At 52.5% G+C, this 25,965-nt stretch overlaps 1 protein-coding gene across 1 annotated transcript; it reads left to right on the top strand.

The window, feature by feature from the left end:
• Window positions 1-8,554: 8,554 nt before the first annotated feature.
• LOC311221544 (adenylate cyclase type 10-like) lies at window positions 8,555-24,803 on the top strand (the record flags this gene model as incomplete). The annotated part of the gene is made up of 25 exons (XM_084305606.1): window positions 8,555-8,663; window positions 8,919-9,023; window positions 11,170-11,208; window positions 11,575-11,718; window positions 11,829-12,034; window positions 12,497-12,590; window positions 12,906-12,994; window positions 13,563-13,754; window positions 13,970-14,091; window positions 14,622-14,698; window positions 15,622-15,811; window positions 16,761-16,813; window positions 17,510-17,663; window positions 17,894-18,086; window positions 18,394-18,480; window positions 18,937-19,220; window positions 19,888-20,024; window positions 20,678-20,809; window positions 21,378-21,632; window positions 21,777-22,115; window positions 22,333-22,384; window positions 22,632-22,854; window positions 23,225-23,332; window positions 23,470-23,651; window positions 24,320-24,803. 25 exons carry the CDS (start codon window positions 8,555-8,557, stop codon window positions 24,498-24,500), a joined length of 3,747 nt encoding a protein of 1,248 aa, XP_084161732.1. The 3' UTR covers window positions 24,501-24,803.
• Window positions 24,804-25,965: the final 1,162 nt, after the last annotated feature.

Raw genomic sequence — 25,965 nt, 5'->3', positions numbered from 1 at the left:
AGGTCATGGCATTTGAGTCTGTCCCTGGGGTGGCCACAGATCATCTGTTCTGACTCACTGTCACTGTAGGGCTTCCCTCTGGGAGTTGTCATTCTGCCTGGTGTCATTCTGTTACGCTCCTAGATTTTTCTTTCTATGTAAAGAAAGGTTTGAGCTAATTCCAGCTGAAAAGAGTTTTTTGTTTGTTTGTTTTTATCTGAATAGAGTAAAACGATCTATTGATGCTTCCTTAGCTGGGCGTAGTGCCCAAGAATGGGGAGAGAATGAATGGCCTCCTGAAAGAATCATACAGCATTATGGACCAGCTACCTGGAACCGGAATGAGGTAGTATGGGGGCCCGAGAACCTATTTGTAATTTGAATTGAATAATTATGTTGCAAGCTGTCCTTGGAATTGTAACTATATATAGTTACAATATATATAATCATAAACCATAAAATAGCTGAACTGGGAGCTGCGGGGTTGATGTGGGAATGTTGAGGTGAAACTCTGTGGTTTGTAGCACGCAGGAGGTCAAACGAATGTATTGAATGATCTTTGCTGGTCTAAAAGCACACCAATCCCAGCCATGTAAATCCCAGCTGAAGGTATAATAACATGGTAGAGTAGCATGGCTCTGCTCTGAGATGAGACATAATTTGTGGAAGCAGAGCAGAAAAGATGCTTGTGAGTAGATGAATTACTGATCGTTTTGACTCTAGGAATGGATGACTTCAAGGAGGGAGCTCCTTCAGATATCAAGACATTGCTCTCCGAAGTAAGACAAAGGTTTTGTCTGAGAGAAAGGGAACAAAAAGTTAACCATTCATGTGTTTGGGTTTCTGTGTGGTTTGTTGTTGTGTTTGTTTTTATGCACATTTAAAATGAAGTGACTGTTTTTGTGCTGGTTACATGCGGTGTCTTTTATATCCATCTAAATTACGTTTACTCTGGGAAAATGTTAGGCAATAATGGAATAATGAAAGTTAAACTTGATTTTGTTGTTACACCAGACTGAAGCATGATTTGAATCAAGTAATTGGAATTACAGTAGGCTAAAATTGCTGAAAAACGAGTTTGGAAAGTTGAAATGCATTTATTTCCTATTAAACCTTAATTAAAACATTTGGTTGTTTTCAGTTGAGAACTACTGGATTCATAAATGTAATACACAAATGAGAACATTTATGAAGTTTAATATTTAAACCATACCATTTTTGTGAGGAATGTTTTAACAATTCGTGTCCATAAAGAACAATTCTGTTTGAATCCTGTCTGCCTCTGGGCCCTGCACTGGCAATTTAATTCTTGAACCACAGATGCAGTGTGTCCCAGTCTCCCCCTCATTCTAGTCAATTTATCACTTCTTAAATTTATGAACCTGTTTGCTTTTGTTATTCCGGACTTCTATTTCTAACACTGCTATAGATGTGTCTGTGAATGGCTGGGGAAGAATGTTTTAATTACTCGTGTGCCTGGGAGTTTCAGAACAACTGATAACAACTAGTGACTGTTATGGGATACTATGTGGATCTTTGGTATCTGGTTAGGGGGGGCCGAGAGAGAAAGAGGAAGGAGAAAGAAGCTGAAGGACGGCTGGGAGACAAGACTTGAAGAGGATGTTCTATAAACTTGGCATGGTGCCCAGGAAGTACAAAGGGGGAGAGGAAGACTACGAGCCTTCAGCATGAAAGACCCCTAGAGACCCCCAGAAGAGACCCCAGAGGAGACTGTGCATGCTCCAGTAGGAGAGACTGCACCCCGGAAGCTAATTTTAATAATCTATTTTTTTAGAAGTAGTAATGAATATGTATTAGTCTAGGAGCATAAAAATCAGCTGCTTGATGTAACTGGTATGCGTCCTGGTGGAGCGGAGACTCCCGGTGCACCCAGCGCTGTTTGCTTACCTCTATTCCTTTATATTCTTTCAATAAATCCTATTTTTTTATGTAATCCTAATTTGAATCCTGAGCCATTTATAACAATTTGGGGGCTCGTCCGGGATGGCTATAGTTCCTGAATTCTGATTTAATCTAGGAGAGGCATCCCACCATTTGGTGGCTCCTGTTTGAGTCAGATCGGGACTAATGCCATCCTGAACCTGAATAAAGGTAAGCAAAGAATTTGATTTTTTTTGAGCTCCCTTGCCGGCTGTTTTTTGCCCGTAATTCTGCGCGCGAAGATCTGGACGAAGACGACAGGGTCGTTTGGATACCTTTCGGTTGGATTCCGGTGTCCGGAATCGAACTGGATGAAGACGACAGTTGTTTGGATACCGTCTGGTTCGATCCCAGACAAAGACAGCAGAGATGCTTGTGGATACCGTCCAGTTGGATTCTGGATGAAGACGACTGATTTGTAAGATACCGTCCGGTTGGGTAAAGGTGCGGTTGCCCGTGTTTGTGTGTGTGAGAGTGTAACTGAGGCTTCTAAAGTCAGCGTGGAGGTCTTTTTGTTTTCTCACCGGTTCTAATCTCCTGTGGGGGGGCTGGGCCGGTGAAGGGAGTGATATGCGGGTGGGTGATAGGTCCTAAACCCCCTGCAAGACACTCTCACTGGGGGCAACCAAGGGCTGTGGGAATTGCCACTAGTAAAATTCCCAGATGGGTCAGATAAAATCAAAGACCAAGGACCAGAAAGGGAGCAAATTACCAGATATATGACCAAAAAGTCCATTATGAATAATGATTAGAAATTGGAACAATAGGGGCCCCAGAAAATTAAAGAGTAAATTGAAAATGATCCAGTATTTTATGATAGAATGACCAAAAGAACCCTTAAGACCCCATGTATTTTGATCCACGGAGGACGGGGTCTGTCAGGCTTTGAACATTAATAGTAGAATACCCGTGGATCCGGAAAAGAGCAAGCTGAAACATTGGAATTAGAAACTAGAGAGCAATTGATTAAGAATGAATATGTGCTACATTTATGCCTGTGCTGCACCAGATAACAGGAGCCTCTCGGACCCCGAGAACCAGATCAAAAACAACCTCATGGTACAGACTTTAATTAAGGGGTCTGAGATAAGGAGGACTGTTCACAAAGGGACACGTTAGGAATATGTATATGTATAGGAATGTTCATGTATATGTAACTCTTTACTAAAGCAATTTGCCACATTAGGAGTGCACGACTTTGGTGGGACTACCTGCCCCGTGCTGCATGGAACTGAGTAAACATACCTACTTTACAATCTTACTGATTGTGGAGTCAGCTTTCTGTGAGTCATTTTGGTGAGCCAGGCAGGAGACACTCTGCTCGGCTGTGGGATCGGCTGCAGCGTGGACGCCCCTAGGTGCACCCGGAGCGTTTTGCTCGGAGGGGACTCCACTCTCGGCTGCTCACCGCAGGAGCAAAGATCTCCTGAAACTGCAGATAAACGGTATGTTTTCAGCTGCTGGAGGGATACTAACTGGAGTGTTAATAATTGTATGTGTTTTTGTGTATGTATTTTGTGTTGACATTTTGTATATTGTAATATTTGCATATTGTATGTATTTTGTGTTGAAAGTATTTGTGTAAGTGTAAGGGTTTGAAACAAAGTGTTACAAGTCACTTCACAAAGAACACAGTCAGAGACAATACTTATTTGGTTGGTTATCATTCTAAATTATATTCCTGTGGTATGAATGAGATGTGCTGGAGGCCTCCGTGTGCGATTGTGCTGTGTGAGTGAGACGCAGCGTTGCTGCAAAGCGAGTGCAGAGTTCCGATCCGTTGTTCCGTACTCTCCGCAAGGGGAGCGGGCAGAGACGAACGAAGTGCTTGACAGACTGAAAAGAAGTGCTGTTTTATCCAAGTTTTGAGTGGTGGTGCCTAATATATGGGCCCGGTGTATCTTGTGTATCCTATTTTTGCTCTTAAATGTTTTGACTGTGACAAGAAAAAGGCAGGAGCATGATATGACATGCTTCCTGCAACATATGAGGCCCGCACAGGCCGAGACCTGGACTCGCTGAGACCTGAACAGGCTGAGAGACCGGAGCGGCGCCGAGAGACTGGAGCAGCGCTGGGAGACCAGAGAAACTACGGAGGTACTACCGCTGGACGGAGAGAGCCCTGGGACGCTGCAGAGCCACGGACGGCTCTGAGAGACCTGACAGAAGCTGTAAAACGCGGGGAAATTGAAGTAATTGCGGAACATCCGAAATCGAGTTGCTACGGGAGATCAGAGGCGTCAGTGGACACCGGCAGTCGACTCTCACCGTGAGGAGAGCTGGCACAGAGCAGAGGGGCGGACATCAGGACCCTGCAGCCTGTCTGATGTGACCATGGAGGCAGAGGCAGCAGCGGCTGTGCTGCTTCACTCTAGCATTCTTTTTATAAAAGGTTTATCTTGCAATGCAAAAAAGACTATTAGTCCCCAGATCGGTGTTATAACCATTACTAATGACGACTTAGCTCTATTGCAGGGCAGGAGTGCAGAGACACAGATTACACTGCCAAATGACCACCGGCAGGCTCTTTCACAAACCTAAGGTTGCAGCTGGCACTGCTTGCAGCCGTATAGCAGACGTTACACTCTCTTTCCTAACTAGTAATCATATGTCTCATCCATTTGTGGTGAATGGCCAGTGGCAAAAAGAAAAGGGGGAGAGTAAGGGGTGACAAAGACAGAAACGGTACAAGGAGGATGCCACTGACACTAACAGCATGGGTAATAGGAGTAGTGTAAGTGACACAGGTCACGGTGCAGGGCACTCTGCCTGCTGCTTGCCTTCGCCTGACTGTGCACTGCTGCTGACAGTGCTAGAGTAAAATGTGAAGACTGCTCAGATGGCAGTGATGAGAGTGCTTGTGTGAAGAAGATGTGTGCTGAATCTGACTTTGTGTGCAACAATGGTCAGTGTGTGCCAAACAGATGGCAGTGTGATGGGGATCCGGAAAAGATGAAGAGAATTGTGGCGATGTGACAGAGATCCTTATTGTAAGGATGGAAGTGATGAAATTAACTGCCCTTCCTGGACCTGCAGGCCAGACCAGTTCAGATGTGAAGATGGGAACTGTGTCCATAGGAGTAGGCAGTGCAGTGGTGTGAGAGACTGTCTGGATGGCACTGATGAAGCAAAATGTAACAATGTTATTCAGTGCCTGGGACCTGGCAAATTCAAGTGCAGAAGTGGAGAATGCATAGATATCAATAAAGTGTGTAACCAGCAGAGAGACTGCAAGGACTGGGGTGATGAGCCCCTAAAGGAATGCAACATAAATGAATGTGACTGTCCAACTGGGAAACTGTGGAGATAGTGATGAATGCCAAAACCCTGTAGTCAAATCTGTATCAACCTGAAAGGCTATCAGATGAATCCTGCTACAGGAACCTGGAAAGGGCCATACGGCAAAGCAAATTAGATAACTGTTATTAAACTTGTCAGAAGATAAAAAGGAAAGTGTTTCAACAAGCAGCCACGGGAGGGAAGGATCACTGAACCCTCGATGTGAGGGACTGTACCTTGTTTTACTGACTACTGAAACAGCTGTGAGAACTGCAGAAAGGGATCCACGCATCCAGAATAAAAGGACCAGTAACTACTGAAACTTGGAGGGTTGAGTCCGCTCCTGGGAAACTGAAACTCAAGCTAAGGGAGAACTAATATTCTGGCAACGAGGCTCTGCATGAATTAAGGATGCCAGATAAAGGGGACAAGCCTAAAGGGAGAAAAGGGAGAAGGCAAGACCGGGGCAGGACCCTCCACTGCGGTGTGTATGGTCTACCGAGGGAGGCAACCCCTATGGGTATTGACTGCTGAGTGAGAGGGCCTCGACCGGACTTCTCCCACACTAAGATCAGGTTGTCCTGAGAAAATAACATAAAAAACCTCTTTTTTAAACCTATATAAAATTGTGATCATTTTACAGGAGCTGGATCACCCTGACAGGCTGAACGGAAACACAAGCCTGAATTGACCCTGAAAGCGGGCCTAACTCCTTGACGGAAGGCGTTTGCCTATTATGATCCAGATACGTGGGCAGAAGACAGATCCTGGGACTATAGGACCCCAGTATATATACTTAATAGAATAATTAGGTTATTAGCTGTAATAGAAATAGTTATAAATGATGAGAACTGCTTTGTATCAAAATTGCCTATCTTTGGATTATTTACTAGCACAAGAAGGAGAAATCTATGGAAAATTTAGCTTTAGTAATTGCTGTTTAAAGATTGATAAAAAGGGTGTTTCTTCCTAGTAACTGATAGAATGTTATGTTCTGGTTTAGGATGAGAAGAATGTTAATAATATGCTGATGTTTTAATTGTTTTTAATTGTTACAGAGCAGCGCTTACACCAAGCCAAGGACCAAGCCAAATTCAGCTTCTCACTGTCCTGTCAGTAGGCAGGCTGGGAGGAGGGCCGGACTGCTTGGGGTTAGGTTGGGCATCGGACAGCAGGTGGTGAGCAATTGCATTGTGCATCACTTGTTTCGTACACATTATTACTAGTAGTACTATTATCATCATTATTGTTATTATTATTGTTATTATTTTCTTGTTTTTATCTCAACTCACAGGCTTCACTTTCCCATTTCTCTCTCTCATCCCAGAGAAGGAGGGGGGAGGTGAGCGAGCAAACACAAACCTGGAAGGATATGGAATGGGATTTATTTTCATGGCTGCCTGGTGGACCATGGGTTAAAAGGGTGTTATTTTTGTTGTTATGTGGTGTAATGATGTTATTGTTTATACCTTGTATGATGCCTTGTCTTACATTATTAATACACCGGGTGATAAATAGTACATTTGTAATAACTTCATTAAAAAAGGAAGGGGATATGTCAATTATGATGTTTAAGAATTGGACCCTCCAAGAACGGACTGATGAAATCCAGTTATTAACAACAGAAGTGACACGAATTGTTGATATTAAAAAGAAGATAAGGGATTGTGAGGAATGTTTTAACAATTCGTGTCCATAAAGAACAATTCTGTTTGAATCCTGTCTGCCTCTGGGCCCTGCACTGGCAATTTAATTCTTGAACCACAGATGCAGTGTGTCCCAGTCTCCCCCTCATTCTAGTCAATTTATCACTTCTTAAATTTATGAACCTGTTTGCTTTTGTTATTCCGGACTTCTATTTCTAACACTGCTATAGATGTGTCTGTGAATGGCTGGGGAAGAATGTTTTAATTATTCGTGTGTCTGGGAGTTTCAGAACAACTGATAACAACTAGTGACTGTTATGGGATACTATGTGGATCTTTGGTATCTGGTTAGGGGGGGGCCGAGAGAGAAAGAGGAAGGAGAAAGAAGCTGAAGGACGGCTGGGAGACAAGACTTGAAGAGGATGTTCTATAAACTTGGCATGGTGCCCAGGAAGTACAAAGGGGGAGAGGAAGACTACAAGCCTTCAGCATGAAAGACCCCTAGAGACCCCCAGAAGAGACCCCAGAGGAGACTGCGCATGCTCCAGTAGGAGGGACTGCACCCCGGAAGCTAATTTTAATAATCTATTTTTTTAGAAGTAGTAATGAATATGTATTAGTCTAGGAGCATAAAAATCAGCTGCTTGATGTAACTGGTTTGCGTCCTGGTGGAGCGGAGACTCCCGGTGCACCCAGCGCTGTTTGCTTACCTCTATTCCTTTATATTCTCTCAATAAATCCTATTTTTTTATGTAATCCTAATTTGAATCCTGAGCCATTTATAACAATTTTCAATATACAGAATTGTTAATTTTATTGAACAAGTTTTCCAGTTTTCAAGCAGTGACCTTGCAAACAGTTCAGGTAATCGGTGACCCTTAAAAGCACAAGCCAGTGTTTTCAAAACAAAACAAATCTCCTACTTAAATATCTCTTTTCTAGTGATCTTCTAAGAGGTTAATTACTAACCACCGTTTGCTGCTTATGTTACCATCCTCATCCTCCATCCTTCACTCCTTATCTCTTCTTCTCTTAAACTTCACGTTGCCACTGTTGTTTTCAACCTTTCCTCTTGGATGGATGGAACAACATGAAACAACTTTTCTAGCCAGAATAGAATAATTTCTGAATTTTATTTATGTGTTAGCATTCTTCATTCTGGTTGTGTCAGTGGTCCGCTGACTTAACTGACCAGCAGCCTGCATTCCCTGCCACCAGCCCCTAACCACCCCCCCAGAACAGAAGAACTGAGCAACCATTCTGGAAGGTTCTGGTGGTGAATGTTGTCATGAATATATGAATGTTCTTTACCCTCTTCCAGTCTTAATCCTATTTGTACTTTTTTTCCTTTTTTTTTAATAATCTCACTGGAAGAAGTAGCTCTATACATTTGTACGGGGTCACAGCGGCTGCTGCTCAGCAGGCATTGATCTATGGAGGATGGCACTGTTAGCCCACCGTGTTGCTGGAGGGCAGCCACTAAGCGATGACCTATGAATGACATCACAACCAGGTGATTGTGATGACCCATGGTGGCAGAGACCAAACTGTCCTTCAAGAAGGCCCCAGGCTCACTGCACCGTCCGGTGCTGAGGGGTCTTCATCTCCTCCCTCCCAGCTGGGCATGGTTGTCTTCTGCTGAGGTACCCCGGTACCACAGGGCACTGACCATAGCATCTGCCTGGGAGGGGAAGTACCCGTACTCTGAGATGGAGAACAGGAGCGTGCTCCTCCCCGATCTTCTTTCTGAGGACTTCACCTGGGACAGCCAGATCCCCAGGCTTATCGTGGGAGTGCTGTTCTTAGCGGATTTTTCAGGTGGGTTGGGCACGGTAGAGCCTCCCCGGAAACGAGCCATTGGGACACACCAGGCCCTCGGGGGCCCTGGCCCGTAGATGGCACAGCTATCTTGTCGCTCTTGAGGACTCCTGCTGTGATGGCTAAAGAGAGCACGGATTGGCTTCTCTTGCGATGCAGCGACTGACAGGCGCTTAGGCTTGGCAGCATGGGACTGGCTGCCAGGCCCTGTGGCCCACGTAGACATGTCCTGATTTCTGCCTGTTCTTCCTGCAGGTTTCACTTCTTTGTCAGAGAAGTGTGTCCAGCAGAGCGGCACAGACAGAGGTGCTGACGAGCTGGCACAAACACTCAATGACTACATGAGCGACGTTTTGGAGGGTAAGAGCCATGCTGCCAGGCTGTTGTATATGGGGCCCTGAGGTTGCTTGCGGAGGGCAGAGGCAGCCTTGCTGCACCAGCTGCTCCTGCCTCCTTGGAAGGGCTGTGGAGCTCACTGTGGCCTGGGGGGACAGTGGGAGCCGTGGGGCTCCCGTGGCAAGGGAGGAGCGCAGCAGGTCTCTTCTGCTGCCCACTGTGATGAGGGAGGCCCCAGCGGACTGCAGGCTGGCAGACGTGCCTCCAGGCAACAGGAAGGGCTGGAAGGACTTTCCAGGGAATTACAGGCCCGTCAGCCTGATGTCAGGATCAGGGCAGGTTACGGAGCAGGTGATCCTGAGTGCTGTGACATGGCACATGCCTCCAATGGAGGGATCAGAAGCAGCTGGCGTGGGATTTTGAAGGCTAGGTGCCTCCTGACTACCCTGATCTCCTACGACAAGGTGACCCACTTGGTAGAGGGAGAGGCTCTGGTCATTGTCTGCCTGGCTTTTTATAAAGCGTTTGACACTGCTGCCCACAGTATTCTCCCAGAGAGACTGGCTGCTCAGGGCTTGGGCAGACATACTGTTTGCTGGGTAAAGAAGTGGCTGGACGGCTGGGCTCAAGGAGTCCTAGCAAGCGGAGTTCAATCCAGGTTCAATCCAGTTGGTGTCTGGACACCAGTGGCCTTCTCCAGGGCACTCTACCAGGGCCTTTTTTGTTTAACATTTTCATCAGTGACCAGGAGGGAGGAGGGGATTGAATGCACCCTCCATCAGTAAGTTTGCAGACAATTCCAAGTTAGGCGGGACGGTTGACTGGCTTGAGGGTGGGAAGGCTTTGCTGAGGTAGGCTGGGCCAAGTCCAGTCACATGCCACTGAACCAGGCTAAGTGGTGGGTCCTGCGCTTGGCACACAGCAACCTAATGCAGCCACATAGGCCTGGGGGAAGGGTGGCTGGAAATGTGCCCAGTAGAAAAGGATGTGGGGTTGCTGCTTGGCGGCCAGCTGAACATGTGCAAGCAGCGTGCCCAGGTCTCTAGAAAGGCCGATGGCATTCTGGCCTGCATGAGAACTAGTGTGGCCAGCAGGGCTAGGGAAGTGATAGCTCTTGGACACGGCAGTGGTGAGCCCACACCTCGAATATTGCATTCAGTTCGGGGCCCCTGACCACGAGAAGGATGTCTGAGTTGCTTGCGTGTGTACAGAGAAGATCATCAAAGCTGCTGAAGGGTCTAGAAAACAAGAGTTACGAGGAGCAGCTGAGGGCATTGTGGTTGTTTAGTCTGGAGAAGAGGAGGCTGAGGGGAGACCTCATTGCGCTTCCCACCTCCCTGCAAGGAGGCTGCAGCGCAGAGGCAGTCGGTCTCTTTTCTCAGGTGACAAGAGAGAGGCCATGAGGAAAGGCTCTCGATTTGGGGCAGGCTGTGCTTGGGTTGGGTACTGGGAAGAATTTCTTCAAGGAGGTTGTGGTTGAGCACTGGAGCAGCCTGCCCAGTTAAGCGATGGAGTCCCAGTCCCTGCAGCTATTTAAGAGATGTGTGGACATGGCACTAAGGTAGATGGTTTAGTGATGGGGACTCAGTAGGCTAGGTGGATGGTCGGACTTGATGATCTTGAAGGCCTTTTCCAGCCTAGATCATTCTCTGATTGTATGAGCAAGGGGACACCTGCTTTCTCAGCATCTGTCTCTGTGCTTGCAGAGAGACCGTTCCAGTTCCACGATGGAACACCGCTTTGGTGCCATTAGGACCGCAGGCAGGCTGGGGGCATCCAGTGAGTGCCAGCGTGCCAGTGACCTAGAGAGGCTCGCACTGACATCTGTGTGTGGCCCTCCTGAGCCCCTTATCCTGGGGGACGTCTCTGACCATGAGCATGTGGTGGCCACCACTTTGGCAGCATTTGCAAGTGTCCCCGCTCAGAGATCTTCACCAGGCATCTGGACGTGGCCCCGGGCAGGTGGCTCTGAGTGGCTCGGCTTGAGTGGAGATGGGGTGCGGGACTGGAGCAGATACTCTCCAGAGGTGCCTTCCAGCTTGCACCGTACTGTGCTTGTGTGGCCTCCCAACTCGCTGTACAGGGGCCAGGGCTGTGGCTACAGGTGGCTTGCCCCACGGATTCCGGAAGAAGGTGCCCCATAACTCTGCCTTCCCTTCTTTCTCCACAGTTGTGCTGGATTTTGGAGGAGACATCCTGAAGTTTGGAGGTATGTCCTTAGGAGGAGGCTGCTTCCATGTCCTGCTGCTGTGCAGTGTTTCCCGCGGGAGCCGCTTGCTCTGTGCTCTGGCCTGATGGAGCAGCTCTCTGGCCACGCAGCAATCCCTCCGGTGGTGTCCCTGGGCTGCTGCAGCTGCGGAGGAGTGCTGGGCAGAGGGTCCCCCCGCCACCCACCCTCTTGCCCTGCTGCCCTGGCTGGTGCTGTGGCTGGTCTGGCAGAGGGGAGGGGTCCCTGTGGCCAGGGTGCTGTCCTTCAGGAGGATGCCCTCCCACAAGCCCGTCCTCCTCTGCACGCCGGCTGGCCACTTGCTGCTGTCCCTCAGGAGAGCCTTCCCCTTCCCCTCACTTTCCCCAGGGGATGCTGTGCTGGTGCTGTGGAGAGCATCAGAAGCTCAGCTGCCTCAGACCATCAGCCTGGTGCTGCAGTGTTGCCAACAAATCCAGAAGAAGCATGGCAGTCGTGACACACACGTGGGTCAGAAGCTCCACCTGAAGATAGGTATGGGCGCTGCAGGGTCAGCTGTGCCACGTGCACAGCCCTGGCACTCTCCAGTGCTGCTGACTGCTTCTGCTCCCCGGTGTCAATGCTGCTTCTTGCTCTCTCCCCAGGGATCTCCGCAGGGCAAATGACCGTACTGGCTGCTGGAGACAGGTACCATCAGCAGTACTTCATCTGCAGCCAGGCCCTGGAGGAAGTTATGAACGCCCAAAACCTTGCGGTTAAAAGTGAAGTGATTGTCTCGCCCACCTGCTGGAAGCTGTGTGAGCAGGAAAAGATCCAGACCAGGCTTCTTGGTGGCAAACGGGTTCTGAAGGTAGGTGGACGGGTTGGCCTCTAGAGCCTCTCTGAAGACCTGCACCTGAGAGGGAAGGAGGCAGGTGCCAGAAGGCTGAGGCGCTGGACGTGGAGAGAGTTGTAGCTGTAAGGGTTGGTAGAGAGCTGAAGCAGTTGCCCTTCCACCTCAGGGGTAGCTCTGGGTAGTGCTTGCTTGGTGTGACTGGCCGAGGGAAGCACAGGAAGGGTGTGGGCCCCACCAGCAATGTCCCCCATGGGTCGCGCAGCTGTCCTGGAGAGCTGGGGCATGCTTGGGTGATGCCTGCGTGGCTCTGGTCCTTCTGAAGAGGCACTTCTGTCCCAGCTGAAAATCCAGAGAGGTGGGCTTGCTGCACCAAGAGGTTCTGCCCTTCTCTGGAAAGTGAGAGTGGAGGGGCGGGCTGTGTCTCCCGGGGCTCCTTGGGGAGGCCAGTGGCAGTACTTTTGTTCTGCGTGTCTGCAGGTTCAGAGGATGGAGCACATGTCTGGATCAGAACACCAAGATGCTGCAGGCCAGTTTGAGCAACACGCGAAGATGCAGCGTTTGGAAAGGATAGGTGAGTCCCTGCTTCACCGTGTTCTGAGACTGGCTGGAAAAATGGGGCCTGCCTGCTTCAGAGTTCCAGGGAGGAACTCCCCCTGCCCTCTTCCACCTTTCAGTCAGCATTCGTGCCTTTGTCCCTCCTGTGCTTCAGCTGAGGCTGTCGCTGCCATCCCCTCCTTCCAGGGGATGGTTCTGGCCAAGCAGCTGCAGAGGGGAGCAGGAGGAAACGCCAAAGAATCTTTGCTCTGCTTTGCCCAGTGCCAGCCCCGTCTTTCAACCCCCTTCTAGTCCCGTCCTACCAGTGAAGGCCTGCGTTTGCTTCCCTTAGGGCACCTAAGGCCAGCTTTTCTCGTGTCCAATGGTCCTAAAGTGGCAGCAGAGATGCAGAAGTACATACCAGCAGCTCCTCTCAGGAAGGTAAGGCCACTGCTGCTGGAGGCTGCATTTTGGGAGGGCAGAAGACGGTGTGCATTGCATGGGTGGAGCTCTCGTGCAAACAGACAAATGGAAGAAAAAGCACCCTGGGGCGGGAACCCAGGGGACCTGATGCCAGGCTTACTGGTGCTGCACGTGCCAGGCAACTGCCCATTTTGTGCTGCTCCTCAAAGAGGCACGGGTGGCAGGAGGTGGACTTGCCTCTGTCTTTTCCATGACTCTTGCTCTGGACGTGCTGTGGGCACGAGGCGAGGACAAGGGGGCGAGTCTGCTCAAGTCCCTGGGACGTGCCAGAGGGTCGCCCCTCGCATCTGTACTTGCCACAAGATGCAGTGTTGCTGGAACATTCCCCTCTGTCGTTTGTGCTATGACTCTGCTATGACCTGCCTGCCGCAGGCTGGCCTGCGATTGGCACCGAGCAGGGGACTTACCCTTCCTCCAGTAGTACCTGGTATTGCCAAGATGCCTGCTCTCCCTCGGTACGTGGCACGGGCCCAGAGGAACCGCCGGGAGAACAGGCTGGCAAAGCTGTCGTGCTCTTCACTTCCAGCTGGACGTGGATATGCCGCTGCACCTGTGGTCTGAGCTACGGCCAGTCACCAGCCTCTTTATCCAGCTGCAGTTTTCTGCAGAGGCCAGGTTACTGGATCTTCAGAGGGGCCTCCGTGATGCCAACAGGATGATTTCAACAATCATCAGTCCTCACGGGGGTGAAATCAACAAAAGCCTTCTGTTTGATAAGGTGAGCGTGGGGGAGCAATCCCACCCCCAGAGGGTGGCCTGTGTCTGTTTAGTGGAGAGGGACTGAGGAGCAGCTCTGCCTTGCTGGTGGGATCAGTCCTCTGTGGCTTTGTGTTGACCTGCAGCTCTACTGGTCTCCCTGGCGACTGCAATGGAACGGCATTAGCTGCTGGCCATAGGCACTGTAACCAGATGTGTTGCATCTGTCCTCTGCAGGGCTGTACATTCCTCTGTGTGTTCGGAATGTCTGGAGCAAAGCTGCGTGACGAGAGCACCCGTGCCTTGGACAGCGCTCTTCAGATCTTCAGCACGTGCTCCAGATCATTGAGGAAACTTGAGTGAGTGTGTGGCGGTGTTGCAGGGCATGCGTGCTGCCTGGGACAGCGCAAGGGGGCTGACCAGCAAGAGACGTGGCCTCCTGGCTTGGCCTCCTTTGTCCCTGGCAGGATTGAGGCAGCACCCTGAGAGGCAGCAGGTGGCCCCTGGGCTTAGCTCACGGCAGCCAGGCGCAGTCCCTCCAAGCACAGCCTGCCAGGAACAGGGCTCTGGCCTAATCTCAAAGTCGCTGGCATTGTAGGTGCTCTGTGGGTAGCACCTGCTTTCCTCCACTAGTGAGAGGGGCTGTGGCCTGCTGCAGGTCATAGCCATCGGGCCTCAGGGGAAGGGTCCAAGTCGTCTTGCGTGCACCCTCCCCAGGTCCCTTGTGTGTGGTGTCCTGAGCTCTCCAAGTCCCCGAGGCACACACCGGCTGTGGGACAGCAGGTGTCCCTGGTTGGTGCCAAGGGGAGACGTGGGAAGTGGCAGAGCGGGGCGAGCAGGACTGCGCCTGGGGCACCACTGAATTTGCACTTCTCTCCCTGTGTGCCAGGGCAATGTCTATTGGGGTCACCAGCGGGACGATGTTCTACGGCCTCTGTGGCCATCCGGAGAGGGCTGAACATACAGGTACCGCACCTTAGTCTGAAGAGTGGGAGGCTGGCGTGGGTGTGCTTAAGCACACCTGTCACACACACATCAGTCATGAAGAGATGGGAAGGCTGGGGCAAGCACATATGCTACAGCCTGCCGAGAGCGGCCCAGATGTCACAGGTCTCGACCTGAGGTGGGAGAATGGGCTCAGAGACTTGCGGTTCCCGCTGGGTCAGCTTGCCCTGCTGCGGGGTTGACCTGTGCCTGAGGGTGTAGTCCCAAAGCTGGGAAAAACAAGGAAACCTTGAAGAATATAGAGAGTCCTGTAGCTTGTGTAGTATTTCTATAGCTTGTATAGTCTTTTAGGTGAGAGAATAAGGGAACAGAGAGACAGGTAGCCTTGAGCTAGCAGCAGCAAGGGAGATAAGGGACAAAAGGTGAAAACAAGGAGGAGAACAACAGCTCCAGACTAATCTGTAGTAACCTTTTGCTCATTAAGGGTCATAAACGTATTAAAAATCGTACCCATCAAAATGCTAACGTATGCTAATGTGGGATTTGATGTGTCCCCACTTCCCCAGCCCCCACTCTTTCTCTGTAATGTGCAAACTCAGGAGACATAAGTTAGGTGAGCTGTAATAGCCAATCAGAAGTACCCAAAGAGATAGCTTTCACAAGTTTGCTGTGTACAAGTAACGGTGATTCAAGTCAGAGGTGTGCTGGCTTTGCGGAAGATCGCCAAGCACCTGACTCTGCAGAGTTATATAATAAAATATTTAATTATATAATATATATATATTTATATAATGAATTAATTAAAAGATCTTTGCTGTGTGTGCTCATTGGTGCAGTGCACTAGGCATGCACCTATGGACAACAAGGGGAAGTAGCCCTTGGCCTTAAAGGGTGGGGCAAGGCTGCTTTCCTAACCATGTCAATGTGTTCTCTCTCCACGGCAGTGATTGGCCATAAGGTGAATTTGGGTGCCCGCTTGATGGTACACTACCCCAGGCTGGTGTCCTGTGATGAAGACACCTACAAGGCCTCTCGCCTGCCCAGTTACCTCTTCAAGGAGTTGCCGAAGACAAAGTTGAAAGGTGTTACAGATCCCGGCGCTATCTATCAATATGTGGGGATCACCGACAAGTGGTGAGTGTCTTCCGAGCCATCTGGATGGGGCCACAAGGGGAAGCCAAGGGTGCAACCTTGACCGGTAAAGAGGAGCTGTGCAGCAAGAGACCAGCCTGGCCTCCCACAGACATCCCTTCCCTGTGGCCAAGAAGATCCAAAGGCCTGGCATGGGTCTGCTTTGTGCCTTTCTGCCCTTGTGTCTCCTGCTGCTAAGAGAGCTGCGAGTGACGCCAGTGGGGTGCAGAAGGTTGTCCTGGCTTTGGAGACGCACGCTAGCCATGCAGGCTTTGTCCAAGCGGCTTTCCGCTGGGCTCCCTCCCTGCCCTGTGTTTGCTCCACTATGTGCAAGGCTAAGGCAGAGGTCATTCTGATGCAAGGAGGAATTTTTTCCCAGCTCCTTCTGCGCAGGAAGCTTTGGGTCAGTCATGTCGCCTTGGGGAAAGGTGGGCCACTGGGCCACTCTTCCTCCTGTCTGCCTGCTCAGTTCTCAGCTGTCCCTCCAGGCCAGGGTTGGAGGACCTTTTGGATGTTAACGTTGCTGTCTCTTGAAAACTATCAAAAGACTTGAGCCAAAGGTGCCAGGTGCTTGGTGTCCTGAGCCACTAAGTGACACAGGTCCTCCTTTCCAAGAGGCTTCTTTTGCTTGTCCAGGGTGGCAGAGCAGTCTACTAGCCAACAGCACACCCTGGCTTCTTTGCCGCATCTGGGCTTTCTTTGGTTTTGGCCTCTGGCGAGGGACTCCCAACACCTTCTGCTGTCCCGCCATGGCTGCTGGCCTTCTTCGTGCTTGAAACTGTCCTGGCATGTCCACTCGAACGTTGGCCGGGGAGCATGCTCCGGACAGCATGCTGCTGGAAAGAAAAGCAGTTACCTGCGGCGGGTCTCCTCCCCTAACACAGCAGGCTCTATATTCCCTGGCTTCTGAACAACTAAGTGAAACTCATGTTTTGTCTTCTCCCGCTTCTAGCATCTTTGACATGGGTCTTACCAAGAAGAGGTCGGACTATGGCCCCTTGCTGGGTAGGTAGAGAAGTCCTCGCTCTTCAGAACCCCAGCTGCTTCCCTTTGCCCAAAGCAGTGCACCTTGCTGGAGGTTAACCCCGGTAGGCAGCTGAGCCCCACACAGCCGCTCGCTCCCTTCCTCCCTCCTCTAGCCTGCTGGCTGGTGGGGCAGCATGAGAAACTGCAGAGGCCTTGACACTGTGCCAGCACTGCTCGGCAAGAGTTCAGTGTGTTCTCGGCGTTCCTTTGGTGGCAAGTCCACCACATCACAGCACACTCCAAGCTCCTGTGAAGACAAGGAGCTGTATCGCAGCCAAAACCACAACAGGCCCGAAGACGCCACCTTAGCTACAGGGTGCTGGCAAGAGCTCTGCGGCTCAGGGTGCAGTGAGATGTTTGGCATGCCTTTTGGGCGCAGCTGCCTGCAGTGCCTCAAAGTGTGCCCTCCAGTCTTGGGCTGGATCAGTGTGGGGAGCTGCGTCCAGCTGGCTGAATCTCATTGCCTGTGGGAGGAGAAGCAGAGGGGAAAGAGCTCCTAGGAGCTGCGCCGTGTGGCCAGCAGGCAGGCGGCTCTGAGATGAGGGGCTTGGAAGGAGGCCTGGGTGTAGGCAGGCTTGCTGACGTGGTGGAGGGAAGCCGCTGTGCCAGCAAAAGGGAATGCTGCCCTGCTTTTCAGCATGCTGCAACAGCTTGTTTCCTGGTTGGTCTTCACAGGTCGGGAGGTGGAGATTGACCTCTTTGAACGCAGCTTGAAGGCCTATGAGACTTTGGGACAGCCGCGCATCCTGGCGTACGCAGGCATTCTGGGCTCTGGAAAGAGCCACTTACTTACTGAGCTGGCCTTTCTGGGCCAGGCCACTGGGCACAGGTAAGTGGGCTTTTTGAGACCCTTCCCATGCCCGTCCCCTGACGTTCGTGGAAGATTGCGATGCCTCTGCCCTGTGCCTGGCCCTCCGCCCACACCCCCGGGACTGTGCACCCTGCGTTCCTTTGCAGTAAGAACCAGGCAGCGTGAGTCTCTAACTCTCCTGTCTTGGCAGGCGTGGGCTACTGGGGGCCTTTTCTGCAGCTCAACTGCCTTTTGCTTTTGCACCGCAGGGTTGTCACCATGGAACTGACCAAGGCCAACATGAGGCAGCCCTTCTCTGCCGTCTGTATGCTGGTGGCCAGGGCCCTGGGACTGCAGGCGGGTGAAACGTGCAAGGACCGGCAGCGCACCCTGCAGGCCAAGCTCCAAGGGGCGATAGAAGAGAGCAGTTACTGCCTCCTCAACAACATTTTCCTCGTCAAGGTGAGAGCGAGAGGGAGGCCTCCTGAGGTAGTCTGGTGGTTGTTTGGGTGTTCTGCTGGGCTGGGAGTTGCAGTGCTCATAGCACCCCGTTCTGATTCCTGGGTCCAGGGAGGCTCCTTGTCTGTGGTGACTTCATGTCCTGTGCATGTGCCAGGTGTCTTGGTCAGCACCCTGGAAAGGCCAGTGAAGAGAGGCTTGCGCTGACCTCATGCAAAAGCAGAGGCGCTTTGCTCTGCTGTCTAGCTTGGTGGATAGGCATGCCTGGTCCCAGGATGATGTTTCTTTCTGACTCTGCTTTCCTGTCCAGTTTGCCATCTCAGACGAGGTTTGCAAGATGCATGACCTTCAAAGGAAAAGGGAGTTGCAGAAGACTTGTAGGAAAGTGCTACAGAAGGTGAGCGTTCCTCCTTCTACCTGGGTCAGAGAAAGAAAACAACCCTGCCCGCTGCAGGCTCCACATCAGAACAGCCTGAGTGGGCAGCAGGACGATGTGCCAGGGTCACCGCCCTTCAGGGCCCAGGAGCCCCTCCTCCCAGAAGCCCCTCTCATGCCCTCCCCATATGCCTCGTCGTAGCTCGCCTCCTGTTAAGTTGGAGGGTATGTGCCCTGGAGGAGGATTGATGCCTTCTGCATTCCTTTGCCCAAGCTCCCTTCTTCAGAAGGGCAAGTGATGTTCCAGGAGGCCTTAAAGTCTCGCAGAAATGAAAAGCCAGTAAGCTTCTGAAGAGGGAAGCGGCTGGGGAGAGACTTCTGAGTATTCTCCGTCTCCAGAGAGAGAGACTGCATCTCCTCCCCTAGAGGATGCTTGAGAATCCGCCAGACTCCACACAGATCCATCTGCTTTTTTCAGATCCTTGGAGGAGAATTTGGCATATTTGTCATCGACAACGCCCACTTCATTGACCCTGCCTCCTGGACTGTCATGTGGCCCGTGCTCCAAAGCGTCACGCTCTTTATGGTGATGAGCTTAGCTCCTGGCCACGAGAGAACGGAGAGCTTTTTCAAAGCTGCAGCAGACAGCACAACGTCCCAGAGAATCAGCTGTCTTCATCTGGAAGAGCTGAAACCTGCAGCTGTGGTGCAGAAAGTCTGCCAGGACCTTGGAGTGGTCAGCATCCCCAGGGATCTAGCAAGGTATGTTGCAGGCCACGGAGCTCTTCCGGAGGGGTTGGACCTATGCTGCCATGGAAGGAAGTCGCCCCGCAGGAAAGGAAGCACGGGGCCTTCTGGCAGCATCCTTGACTCCAGCAAGGACCTGGGTTTCTCCTTAAGACTCACCACAGCAGGTGTGAGCTAAAAATAGGTAGCTCCCAGGACGCAGCACGTGGGCAGTGACAGCCCTTTGCTGTTGCAGAGGAGGGAGGGCAAGGCAGGGAGGAAAAGGGAGAGAAGAGGAGAGAGGAGAGCAGAGGGAGATGGGTACCCAAGCCTCAGCGTGGCTGAGGTGTGAAAAAGGCTTTGACCAATGTAGCCAGGCTGCAGTAGGGATTCCCAGGAGCAGGGGTCCAGCCAGCTGCCAGAGCAGATCTGGGCTCCTGAGGACAGGGAAGATCAGGCTTGCTGTGTTGTGCTTTGGACATTGCCCACGACCATTTCCCCATGGACTCCAGCAAACAGTGTAGGGTTAGGGGTCCCAAACGCCCAAGCCAGTGGGAGGACCGCCCCCTTCTGAAGTGAGCCGTAGCTGTGACAAAGAGGCTGGTTACCCTGTGAGGCCTGAGTGACTCGCCACCTGCCCATCAGAACTGTGTTGCACCATACTTCCCTGGTGTTGGTCACTGCTGGGTCTGCTCCTGCCCAGGTTCCTGATCCAAAGAAGCTCTGGCATCCCATATTACTGTGAGGAACTGCTGCGCTGCCTGCGTCGCAACAACATGCTCTTGTTCAGCACTGGGAGGCAGGACAAAATAGTAGAGGACAACTGGGAGGGCTTGATCGGTAAGCACTCTTGTTGCGGACTGGCTAGATGCTGTTGCACGTTACCCCCCCCCACACACACACACACACACGACCGTGTCCTGTGGCTTTCCAGTGAGTCTGGGCAGAGTCCGATCTGGCAGCAGGACAGAACTTGATCTGGCTGAGGTGTGGGCTCTTGCACACCTTGCTGTCACCTTGGCAAGCCACCAGCTCCCTCGAGAAGAAAGCCCTTCTGCAGGAGAGGGTCAGACCTGGGAAAGTGTAATCCAAAACCAGAAATGCCCGCAAAGGCGCTGGGAACTGAGGAGCTTGGCAGTAACGCAAGAGCAGTAATTGCAAGAGCAATGCCAAGCAGAGTGCTGTTGCCCTGGGGACAGCCTGCATGGGCTTTGCCTTTTGGATTATCACTGGCAATTTCCCTGGCTGTGGGAGGGAGCGCTGTCAAAGGTAGCAACCGCTGCGTTCTGTTGCGGGATATTCGTTCAGTACAGCTGGGCAGCTGGTCCAAAGGCAGAAAAAGAGTTGCAAGGGCAATGCAGACAAAACCATTGCAGTGGAAACCGGTTTGCCCTGCTCACTGACCGCATTCGGTGCGGGCCATGAAGCGCACCCAACCGTGACAGGTTGGACTTGCCCCACCCTGTTCATGCTCTCTCTCTCTCTCTTCCCAGCTTCTGCAGTCGAGGCTTCACCCATTGTCTCAGCCACCTCAAGCTCCAGTGCTGGGAATAACAGTGGCAGGGTCTGCACCGTCAGAGCAGATGTCAGCCTGGAGACCACCGTGCTGCCGGCTGCCTTGAAAGGTGAGGGGCTGAGTTCGCGGCTGTGCTGGGGTCCTTTCCTGGGGTGCATGTGAGAGAGGGGCTGGGCATCAGCATGCTGCAGAAGCACCCTCTCAGCCTGGGGGGCCCTGCCAGGAAGGCGACTCTGGTCTGAGCAGACAGAGCTCTGTGCTTAAGGACACAGATGTCCCCCTCCGGGCTGTGGGCCGGCTGTGAGGCCCACAGCAGTTGTGGGGAGCTCCAAGTCCAGCTCTGAGGTGCTGAAAGCGCTCTCTGCTCTCTGTGTGCGCTGCTGGGCATCAGCCTAGTTCAGCTCCGGTAGGTCGCATCACGGGTCGCATGTACCCGCAGGATCGTGCCCTCCCCATCCGTGGTGGAGGAGCTCTTATCCCTGGGCCTTGTGGCCTGTGGTTGCAAGAGGAGTGGAGCCATCTTGAAGACATTCCCCTGGGCTCCAATTGCCCACCAGGTGCCATCCTGAGGAAGAGAGGCCAAAGTCTACCCTGTTTCCTGTGGTGGAACTGTCCAGCCTCTCCAAGCTCAGGCTCCGGGACACAAAAGAGAGAGACGATTTGCTTCTTCTTGACAGATATTGCACTGGCTGAGCTGGACCAGATCACGCTGCAGAAGCAGATGGTTTTGAAGTTTGCAGCCATCATAGGGCCAGTGTTTACCACCCAGCTGCTGGCTCACATCCTTCCCAGTTGCACCAGGCAGCAGATGAATTATTTGTTGGACATGCTGGTGAGCGACAACATCCTTAAGTGGCTGAAGGACACAGGGGTGCCCAGAGACATCCAAGATGCTCGAGAGGGGCCGGCCACCTCTCAGCAGGCAGGGAGCGGTAAGTGGTGGCAGTAACGTAGACCCAGGAGCGCTGTAGCTGAAGGAGGCCTTCCCCCACCAGCTTTGTGCAGAGGGAAATTCCCAGCGGCTGTTGGGAATGTCTCTACCACTCTGGCTGAGGCCACCATCCGTTGCCTTGCAGGGGCGGAGAGGCCGTCTACAAGCAAGGAGAACACGGAGCAGCAGGCTGGCGTTCTGGCCTTCTGTGCCCCGCTGCTGCAGGAGGCAGCCTACGAGCTGTGGCCCAAGAGACAGAGGGCCAGCACGCAGCGCAAGTGTGCTGCCTTCCTGGAGAAGCACGCGCACAAATGCCGGAGCTGCCACGGAGGGGACTTTGTGGCCTTCCACCGCTTCGCCGTCCCCAGTCCCCAGGATGGGGAAAACTGCCAGGGCTCTGCTGACGAGGATGACTGGCACAGCTGGGAGGCCTTGGTGCTCGCTGGAGAACACCTGAAGAAGGACAGGACTCACATCCCTGAAGGTAGGCTGTGTGCCGTGCAGCGGAGCCCCCTCCCTCTGGAAGTCCAGGCCCATGCAGGCTGGGGCCCACCGGGTCCCCAACACCAGGGATAAGCCAGGGGACAAGGACGATCACCGCAGCTCTTGTGCCCTGGGTCTGCTCGACAGGACCCTTGCAAGCCTGCAGCTCTTAGCCCGGGCTACGTGGGGAGTCCCTTGACACGCTCTCTTCTTCCCAGGTAGTGCAAATGCCCTGCAGCCGCAGCAGGCTTTCTCGGAGGAGGAGTTCAGGTGAGGAGACAAGGTTCTGATGATTGTGGAAACGAGCGAGCTCCAGAGGAGACAGATGGAGCTCTGCCATTTGGCTGCTGGCTGGGACTCCAGCTTTGGGAGGAGGAGGCTGGCTGTGGGGTGGGAGCTGGGATGAGACAGCAGGAAATAGGGGTTTGTTGCTACCCGTAGGGAGAGCAGGGTCATCTCAGGTGATGCTCATCTGCTCTTTGCTCTCTTCTTTTCCTGGCAACCTGCCTCTGACCAGAGCGTCAGAGCGGTTTCCACCAGAGGGCAAATGGACAAGTGCGCAGCCCAGCAGGACCAAAGAGAAGGACGGTGGCGAGTGTTCCTGCAAATGCGAAGCCGTCATTGAATCAGTGCTTATGCCTTTGGCTCGCCACTATGTGGCAACAGGCAATGCTTCCCGAGCCTTCTACTACCTGCTGGAGTGTGCGGCTGCCTACCTGCACGTCTCCAACAGCTACATGGTGAGTGACCCTGCTTGCCAGCACGCATTGCACCTGGAGTCCACTGCAACAGGACACACCCGCTGAGGGGCCTCCCAAAAGAAACAGTGGGGGCAGAGCCGGACTGTTTCCTGCGCTTTGCCTCTCCCACAGCAAGAGACGCGGGGCACTGAAGCAGGCCCGTCAGCACAAGCTGCAGTACCTGGGAGGCAGTCTGAAGGCTCCCTTGGTGCCTGAGCTCTGAGCCCACGGGGCACTGTGCTAGGGCAGGGATCACATGGGGAGATGCGGGCCCTCCTAAGGCAGGTGCCACAGGAGGCAAGAGGGAAGGGTGGAGCTAGCTGGGGGCTCTGCACCGATGCTCACCTGCTGCCTGTGTGCTTGCTCAAAGGCCCTTATGAAGCTCAACGAAGCGGAGGTCCTGAGGAACTCCATGGGGAAGACAGCAACTGTGTTAGACTGCTTTGAGGAGGCGACCTTCTTCAGCCTCAAAGCGGAGGTAAAGCGGCAGGGTGACGCCCTTCTTGCAGGGGGTGTCCCTGCTATGGCCAGCCCCTTATACATTTCTGCAGCCTCTGCAGGAGGAGAGGCTTGGGAAAGCGGTCCATGTCTGCATGGCTTCCTTTTCCTGTGCAGGTCTGCTGTAATCTAGGACGCGTGGGGCTGGCCAAGAAAACGACCAGGCAGGCGCTGAGCCTTCTGAAAAAGCGATTCCCTCAGACACGCGCCGGAGCCTTTGTCAAGTCTCTGTGGGAAAGGTTTCAGGGTGCTCTTTGTGCCACAAACAGAAGAACACCCTCTCTTCCGCTAGAGGCTCGGTAAGCAGCAGAAGGGAGAGCGTGGGAAAGGAAGAGTATTCTGGTGCCAGGCATTCAGGCCCAGGCCTGCCTGGACTTCAGGCCACGCCTAAGCTGTGCCATAGCTCATTAGCAGGACCGAGGCATTAAGGCACGACATGTGGGTCAAACAGGGGCCAGTGCAGCCTCACGCTGCCCCCCTGTGCAGTCCCTGGGCCTTTGCGTAGAAAGCAGCTTGTGCCGAGGGATGCACCTGCTGGCACGTTTCGGATGAGGCTGGGGTGGCTGGGAACAGAGAAGAGATGTGAACAGGGAGGACGGGCTTAACAGGGGAAGGAAGGCAGTGACCTCAAGGGATGGGATGGGGTTGGGTTAAGGTTGGGGGGGAAGGGCGTGATGAGGAGAAGGCTCAGAGTTGCGATAGTCCTTCTCCTGCTGGTGCCTGGCATCACTTCCCCCCCCCCCCCCCCCCCCCATGCTGTAGTGCCAGCACACCCTCTGTAGCGGTTGGCTGCCCCTGGCAGCACTTCTTCATTTGCCCACTTCCGTGCCGGCAGCCCTTCCAGCACCAGCTCCCTTCCTCTGAGGAGGTGTACGTGTCTCAGCTGCCACCCCACTTTCCCCTGCCCAGTCTGGTTTGGTGCTCTACAGCCGCGCCTCTGGGCTCAGCAGTTTCTCTTGTGTGTCAGGAGGAAGAAGCTAGCCTGGATGCTTCAGCAGACCCGCTGCCTCTCCTTACTGGGGCACCTCTACAGCCTGGAGGGCACATCAGCAGGACGGAGGTTCTCCCGCCTGGCAGCTCGCATGAAAGCCAACGTGGACAGGAGAATGGACTCCTCTCAGGAAGAAGACTCCCACCCCGACAACTGACTTTCCATCCCTGCTTTTCTCAGTGTGTCTTAGTAAAACATCTGTTCTCTTATGGTGGTGGTTGTCAGGCCTTGCCAGGGAAGGTTCAGGTTGGAAATAAGAAGCAAGTTCTTCTCAGAAAAGGAGAGCTTGCTCCCCCAGCAAGAGACGCGGGGCACTGAAGCAGGCCCGTCAGCACAAGCTGCCTTACCAGGGAGGCGGTCTGAAGGCTCCCTCGGAACCTGTGTGGGCACCTGGAGAGAGACAGCATGGGCAGTTTGGGACGGTGGAAGCTGCCATAGTGCAGAGCGAGCAGAGGAGGGGAGGGCCACGGTGGGGGGGCGTTCCAGAGTCCCCGCAGGGTCAGGTGGGCTGCTCCGTCCCGAGGCGTGCTGGGAGCTGTAGTTCTGCGGTGCCAGGCGGCCACATGGGCTCCGGGGTGCTGGCCCAGGTCCTTGCTGCGCTTGATCGTTGGGCTGCTCCTCGTTGTGAAACATGGGATTAGAAATTAGAGAGCGATGGATTAAGAATGAATATGTAGGCAACACTCCTTGCTTCATATGTGCTACTGAGATGGGGAAGACGCTAAAACTTCTCCGAATTAATATTTACAGAATCGCAGAATTTCTAGGTTGGAAGAGACCTCAAGATCATCGAGTCCAACCTCTGAGCTAACAGTAACAGTCCTCCGCTAAATCATATCCCCAAGCTCTAAGCTAGATTCCCTTTTTGAGTGGGTTTGTGAAAATTCTGCCAAAGAAGGTCAAGGACTATCAAGAGGTTTCTGTTGTGAGCACTATTTTATGGGAGCCTAGGTGGGGTGGGTATTGGAAGAGGGTGTTGACTAGGGCACTGCCTAGGGTTAGGATTAAGGTTTTGAGAGAGAAAGGTCAAACTCTCTCTAGGACTAAGGTTGTGAAAGGGCTGCCAAAGGAAGTTGAGGGCTACCAAATGCTTCAGATGTGAACACTTTTTCATGGGAGCTCTTGCTAGGACGAATGTTTGACCTGGGAGCTGTCTTAGCCCTGTCCTTATGTTTGGAAAGAAAGGAAGCACAGACTCCCCTTGTGACTGAAGTTGTGAGAGTGCTGCCAAAGCAAGTGGAGGGCTACCAAAAGATTCTGTTGCGAGCAATTTTTCTTGGGAGCACTAGGTGAAATGTTTCTTGGATCTAGGCAATGTCTAGGGCTAGGGTTAGGGTTTAGAGAGAGACAGAGAAAGTCCAGACTCCCATTGTGAGCAATTTCATTAAAAGGCTGCCAAAGGAAATCAAGGGCTACTAAATAAATTGCTTCCACTGCAAGCAGCATTTCATGGAAGTGCTGTGTGTGGTGTGTGTTGGACCTGGGCACTGTCTAGAGTTAGGCTTAGGGTTTGGAGAGAGAGAAAACACAGACTCCCATTGTTAGTGTGACTGTGAAGGGACTTTCAACGGATGTGCCTTTGGGGTTGGGGACACAGCAGCACACATCTTGTGGTTGTGAGC

Source organism: Netta rufina (genome assembly GCF_964035555.1).
Source record: "Netta rufina genome assembly, chromosome: Z".
NCBI classification, from domain to species: domain Eukaryota; kingdom Metazoa; phylum Chordata; class Aves; order Anseriformes; family Anatidae; genus Netta; species Netta rufina.
This window is presented reverse-complemented; position numbering and strand designations above follow the sequence as displayed.